The sequence below is a fragment of the Octodon degus genome, unplaced genomic scaffold (assembly GCF_000260255.1).
Source record: "Octodon degus isolate 3935 unplaced genomic scaffold, OctDeg1.0 scaffold00111, whole genome shotgun sequence".
Classification (NCBI taxonomy): domain Eukaryota; kingdom Metazoa; phylum Chordata; class Mammalia; order Rodentia; family Octodontidae; genus Octodon; species Octodon degus.
In genome coordinates, this window is record NW_004524687.1 from 2,556,943 (window position 1) to 2,564,030 (window position 7,088).

Sequence of the window (7,088 nt, forward strand, 5' to 3'; positions counted from 1 at the left end):
AGGTGATTAGATCCTACATGGAACACATTATTACAGCTAATTAAAATCAAAGAAAATGAAGCATAAACCATATAATTTATCTTTGGGTCTGATACCTTGTATATTGCTTCAAAGTAAATCATAAAGTCACACTGTGATAACCTAAGATGGTAGGATATTTCCTTAGTGCTTTAAAAATGATTATCTTCATGATCTACTAATTTCAACCTGAGACTCTATCCTAAAAATATTTGATCAAAATACAGAAATTATTTATGCAGAAATTCCAATGTTATTTACAACTACAGAAAACTATGAAAAATAATCTATGATGAGAAAATATTTCTAATTGACTGTATTTTCAGTATTATGCAGCAATTAAATTGTACTTATTTAAGTGTTAGTATTATAAGACATTGCTTAAAACAGCAAACAGAAAAGTAAATGCTAGTTTGATCCTAAATATGATAAAAGTATAGAAATGGATAAAAGATAAAATGTTAATAGGAGTTAATCTTGATGGCATGATTGTTTTTAACAGTAAGCATGTATTAATTTTATAACAGGGAGAACAAAAAGGTTTCAATGGTATATTAGCCTTTTTCTCATCACTGGGACAAAGTACCTGACTCTCACAACTTCAAAGACTAGAGATTTATTTTGGCTCGTGTTTTAGAAATTTCAGTCCATGGTTAGCTGGCTCTGAGACAGAATGTCCTGATGGAAGAGTATAGTGGAGCAAAGCTGCTTAGTTCAAGGTTACCAGGAAGCAGAAGAGGGGAACAGTGCCCAGAGAGAAAGGGTCCAGAAATCCAGATATGGTACCCAAGGCCACGCTTCTATGACCCCACCCAAACAGAATGAGAAGTTGTTCCACCAATCCCCTGGATGGCTCCCAAGTCAATCAAGTTGCCACAATCCATCATACATAGTCTTATTAATTTATGCTATCTTCAGAAAATTCTTGTTATACTGCAAATTTTAAAAAGAAAACTACATAATCATATCTGTATACATTGTGTTTGTATGCAAAAAAACTACTGAAAGCCATATGAGAAACTCTAGAACAGAATTAAATTTTCTTTTCTTTTTTTTTTTGGTGGAACCGGGGATTGAATTCAGCCCTTGTGCTTGGCAGGGAAGCACTTAATCTACTGAGCCATCTCCCCAGCCCCTAGATTTTCTAAAGTTTTATAAATGCTATTACTTGTTTCTCTTTTTTAAATGTATTTAGTACAGTGTCTACAGGGTGTCACTACATAGATCAGATGTGTAGTGATCCTCCTGTTTTCAGCTTCCCAAGTGCTGGGATTACAGGCATGTGCCACCATGCCCAGTCTCAGTCATGTCTCAGCAGGCCTCGGAGGCAGGACCAGCACAGCATGCCAGGGATGGAACCCGGTCCCTGCGTCTGCCTAAGCAGGTGCTTTAATCTGCTGAGCTGTCTGGCTGGCCCTCATTATTTGTTTCTTGTATATTTTAAATACATTAACAACCACATCTTTCATCCTTATTTTTTCTCACACCAGTTTTGCAATTCAGAACTAAAGCTTTTAAAAGAGATGGAAACAGATCTAAAATAATTTGTCTAAAATATCATCTTTGAAATTACTATATATTAACTATGTATTGCTATGTATATTATATTTACTGTATATATGAAATTACCATTAAATTTTAAGCAGATAGAAATCTGTTAGCATAAATGGGACATTTGTGGAAGAGCAAAAGCAATTACAAAATTGTACACAGTATGATTTCATTTTCCAAAACTATAGAAATATCCATGTACTTGCATGTTTGGTAATGTAAGTCTTGTCTTAGTTACTTTCCTCATCGCTAAGACAAAATACCCAATATCCAAAGTTAAAGAGGAAAGGTTTATTTTGGTTTAGTTTGTAGGGACTTCAGTCTATAATCAGCTGGCTCCAGTGTAGGGTAGTTTGGCAGCGGGGTATCACAGAAGAGAATCAGTTCACAGAAGGCACAGGCAGCAAACAACAAAGTAGTAAAACAGACAGTGATGACAGTAGTCCTTTTTCATCCCTTATATGCTATCCAAGCTACATGCCTCAAGGGCAGGTAGCACTCAAACCCTGAGTGGGGCCTCCCATTATCCACACCCAGAATCACACCAAATCAGTCAGCACACTAATATAGTAATCACACACCCTTAAAGCCAGCATCACACACTCTTGATCCAGCCACCTCAAAACAGTCCCACCTATGACAGTATGAGGTTATGGGGGGACATCTAGACACAAGCCATAACAAGCAATGAGTTAATGGTTATTTCTGGGTAGCAATGGTTTCTATGATTTTGATTTTTCTTTTATACTCATATCTCTATTTCCCATTTTTTCTTTAATATACTTACATAATTTAAGTAGAAGAAAAATAACTACATGGCCTTTCAAACTCAAAAGCACTAGCAACTGCATTAGATATCCTCAGGTGACCTAAGTCTTTACCTTACACATTCATATAGTTAGTGCTAAAGAATTCAAGTACATGATTTATCTTAACACAATAACATAACCTTTCTCATGATCTTTCATTCAGCTGTGTTTTTACAGCTGTGGGTACAAGTTAGTCTTCACTAACAGCACTTTTCTAGGTTTCTGAATCAGCTTATTTAATCTTAAGCACAAAAAGGCAGAAAATGTCAAATCTAGTCTTCATGAATTAGCTGAGCTGGTTAACAAAAAATCAATGTAAAAAACAACTGGAGTATTTTTTTTTTACCTCGGTGTCATAGGTTGGGTTGTAGTCATTATATCCAGAATAAAGGTCATCTTCATCGGTCTCTGGAGCCAGGTGCACATTTTGCATCATTTGTACCTATGAAAAACCAGCAGAGTGAATATGTTCTTGGTGTAAGATTTTTTTTTTTTAGTATTGGGGGTTTAATCAAAGACCTTACACATGCTAAGCACAGTAACCAGAAATAATTCCTAATTCAAATGAAGTATAATTAACAATCTTTCTGGCCAAACTTAATGTGTTTTTAATGCTTGAAAAATTTTCAAATTCCCAAATTAAATGTCAAAATATTCACCAGTGCAATTATTTTATATTCATTCCACATTTTCTGTCACAGCCCAAGTGGTTCTTAAAGTTGTATGTGTGTGGGGGAGGTGAAAAGGTGGAGAAATAGGATACAGAAAGCTGAGGTCAGGTGGAGCCCTCTCTCCAGATGAAAGGACAGGAACTACTGAACCACCACAATGCATTTATTTATACATTTGTTGTAGGACACCCATTTGCTTAATTAGCTCACCTCTCCTGCCCTGTGTTCTCTGAGCTGGAAAACCTGTTAGCCTGGAGGGCTCTGGGCCCTCAGGGCAGGGCTTTGGCACTTTGAGCTCTGCGTTCCCCTGGAATGACCCAGTGGCTCAGCCACTGGACAATTTTCTGTATTGAAAGAATGCTGACATGCACAGGAAGATGGGTACAGTTGGTTACTCTGATTTTCATGGAGTTTAGTATTAAGTACAGAGGAAACATATGTAATAGTTAATTAAAATTCAAGACAAAAACGGTATACCCCCATCATAATGACTAAAATTAAAAAGATTAATAACATGACACCAGCAAGGATGCAAGGCAACTGGAATATGCATACACTGCTGGTGGGAGTGTAAAAGGGTACAATTTTGGAAAAAGATCTGGTAGTTTCATAACATTAACCTTTTATGACACAGCAGTTCTACTTCACAGTATTTAGCTGAGAGAAATAAAAATGTATGCTTACAAAAAGATGTATATACCAATGTTCATACTAGCTTTATTTATAATAGCCAAAAATTAGAAACAGACCAGGTGTCCATCAGTAGAAAGGCTGAGCAAAGTGTCATTTTCTTTTTTTTCTTTTTGTCTTTTTGAAACAGGGTATCAGTATGCAGTTCAGACCTTAACTCATTTGTGGCCTATGTTGGACTCTACCTTGCAGCACTCCTCCTGCCTCAGCTTGAGTGCTTAAATTACAGGCATATGCCACCACGCCTGGCAGAATGTTGGTTATTTATACAATATTTTGTTCATACTATCCAACAATAAAAAAGAATGCACTGATGACATATATAACAATATGAATAGTCTCAACTATGCTGAGTGACAGAAGAATTACATAAAACAATACCTTATATATTATTTCATTTCTATGACATTCTAGAACAGGCGAAAGTAATCTATGACGGAAAACAATCAGAACAGTGGTTGTTTCTTGAATATAGCAGAGGTCAAATGAAAAAGAGTATGAAAATTTTCTGAAGTGATAAATGTTCTATATCTTTTTTTAATTTTTATTTATACAGGGTCTCACTATGTAGTTCAGAATTGTAGTGCTCCCCTGTCTCAGCCTCTCCAGAGCTGGGATTACAGGCATACACCACTATGTCCAGTTTCAGGGTCAGAATGCCATACTCAGGGTTCCGGGGCCCATATGGCATGCAGTACCATGGATCACACTCGAGTCTTTGTGCTTGCCAGGCAGGCGCTTAGACTGCTGAGCTATCTCCCCAGCCCAATGTTCTATATCTTGATAAAGGTTTGGGTCACAGAGACATATGTGTGTGAAAACTCACCACATATATACTTGTGGTTTCTGCTTTTCTTTGTAAATTTTATTTCATCAGAAAACTGCAAACAAATATTGTGCTATACTTAATATGCATTATTTTAGAATTCAGGAATAGCGTCCTAGGAGTCATTCAAATCCAGTCAGTATTCTAGGCAATTGGGGTGTGTGTGTGTGTGTGTGTGTGTGTGTGAGAAGTTACAGAAGGATAGTTAGCTACATATTTTGTTGTTTAAAGACTATACCATTTTAGGTGTACCAGTAAATTGAGGAAAAATATTTTATTCTCATTATACCACCAAGCATAATACCAAATATATGTGGCTTCTCAGAACCTTTAAAAAGCATATACACATATATATATATAAACTAATAATGTTATTACCTTTTTGATAGTCTCAAAAAACTAATAACATTATTAGTTCATACATATACTTTTGAGACATGATTTATATACATCAAATTCACTCTATTAGCATATTCTCATGGTGCACAATTATCCCCATCTAACTCCAGAACATTTTCCTCATCCCAGAAGCACACCTGAGGTTTCTTCATTTCTCCTTAGTCGCTGGCACCTACTAATCTAACTTCTGCCTCTATGAGTTTCCAGCTCTGGACATTTCACATGTACTAGATGACGGTCCCTTGTTTCTGGCCTTTTTTATCTAGCATGTTTCCAAGGTTCTTCCATGATGGTATCTGTATGAGGACTGTATTCGTTTTTATGACTGAGCAATAACTTGATAACATTTTGCTGTATCTGTTTATTAGTTAATGGACATTTGGGTCCATTACTTTTTTTGCTTTTACGAGTAACACATCTATAAACCTGTATGCCAGTTGTATGAATATAGTTTAAATTTTCAATTCTTTGGGTATATACCTAGAAATAGAATTACTGGCTCATATGGTAACTCTGTAACTTTTGGGAGAGTAGCCAGTCTTTTTCCAAGAGGTTACAATATTTATTTATTTATTTTTGTGTAGCACTGGGGATTGAACTCAGGATCTTGTGCTTGGCAGGCAGGAGCTTATGCCAGGGAGCTATCTTCCCTGTCTAAGAGGTTGCAATATTTAACATCCCATCAGCAATGCATAAAGTTGCCAATTTCTCATGTCCCAATCAACTCTTGCTATTGTCCCTGTTTTATTTTTTATTTTATTTTATTTTTTATGCATTTAGTACAGGGTCTACAGGCTCACACTACACAGATCAGACTTGTAGTGATCCTCCTGTTTTCCCAAGTGCTGGGATTACAGATGCACGCCACCATGCCCTATCTCAATCACCATCTCAGCAAGCTCCAGGAGTGGGGCCCACAGGGCAGGCTGGGATCAAACTCTTGGCCCCTGCATCCGCCTAAGCAGGCACTTTAATCCACTGTCCTTTTTGAGGAGAGTCACTTTCATAGGTGTGAATTATCTCAGTCAGGAACTGATTTTCATTTTTCTGATGACCAGTGATGTTGAACATCTTTTCATGCACTTATTTGCCATCTATGTATCTCTTTGGAGAAATATCTGTTCATTTTCTTTGCCCTACTTTTTTTTTTTTTTTTTCTGGATTTTGTGGTACTGGAGATTGAACCCAAAGCTTTCGCATTGAGCTATATCCCTACTACATCCCCCTTTTTGATACAAGGTCTCTATAAATCACTAAGTTCCCTAGTCAGGCTGGGCTCCAACTTGCAATCCTCCTGCCTCTGCCTCCAAGTGCTTATCGGTACGTTCCACCATACCCAGCTTCTCTGGCCACTTTTAAAAGTTGGGTTGTCTTATATGAGTTATAAAGACCCTTACTATCCTGGATATCAGAATTTATCATATATATGACAATTATTTTCATATATATGTATATATACACACATATATACATATCGATACTTATTTTCTCTCATTCTGTGCAGTTTTTTCACCTTAATAGTATTCTTCCAAAGACTAAAGTTTTTGGTTGTTTTTTTTTTTTTTTTGAGACAGGGTCTTGCTTTGTAGCTTAGGATGGCCTTAAACTCACTATGTAGTCCAGGCTGTCCTCACCATGAATCATGGCACTCCTGCCGGAGCCTCCCAAATGCTGGGATTACAGGCATGTACCACCACGCCTGGTTTGAAGTTTTTAATTTTGATGATGTATGATTTATCTATTTTTCTTTGGTGTTTATATTCATGGTGTTTCATTTAAGAAAAAAAAAGGATGATTTACACCTATGTTTTCTTCTAACATTATGATTTTAGCTCTTACAATTAAGTAATTTGATCTATTCTAAATTAATTCCCATTTCTCTTTGAAGATGAAAATTCACTACAAAGACAAAAAGTAAATTAAATAGAAATGCCAGTCCAAAATACCTCTAAAAGGGGGCTGGTGGGATGGCTCGGTGGTCTAGAGCAGCTACTTGGAGCAGGCTTGGCAGAGCACAGGGACTGAGGTTCAGTCCCCCCAGCACCACATGCCAGCCAGCCCCGCCCCCTGGTGGGCTGAGCTGGCCACACACACACACACACACACACACACACAAATAAATAA

At 37.0% G+C, this 7,088-nt stretch overlaps 1 protein-coding gene across 1 annotated transcript in view; it reads right to left on the reverse strand.

Moving 5' to 3' along the window:
* Positions 1-7,088, reverse strand: part of Ift88 (intraflagellar transport 88) — a 125,239-nt gene that overhangs the window by 115,762 nt on the left and 2,389 nt on the right. Inside the window, exon 2 of the mRNA XM_023699165.1 lies at positions 2,725-2,820. Within this exon, the coding sequence (XP_023554933.1) occupies positions 2,725-2,814 (90 nt within the window). The 5' untranslated portion in view covers positions 2,815-2,820. The remainder of the gene's footprint in view (positions 1-2,724; positions 2,821-7,088) is intronic.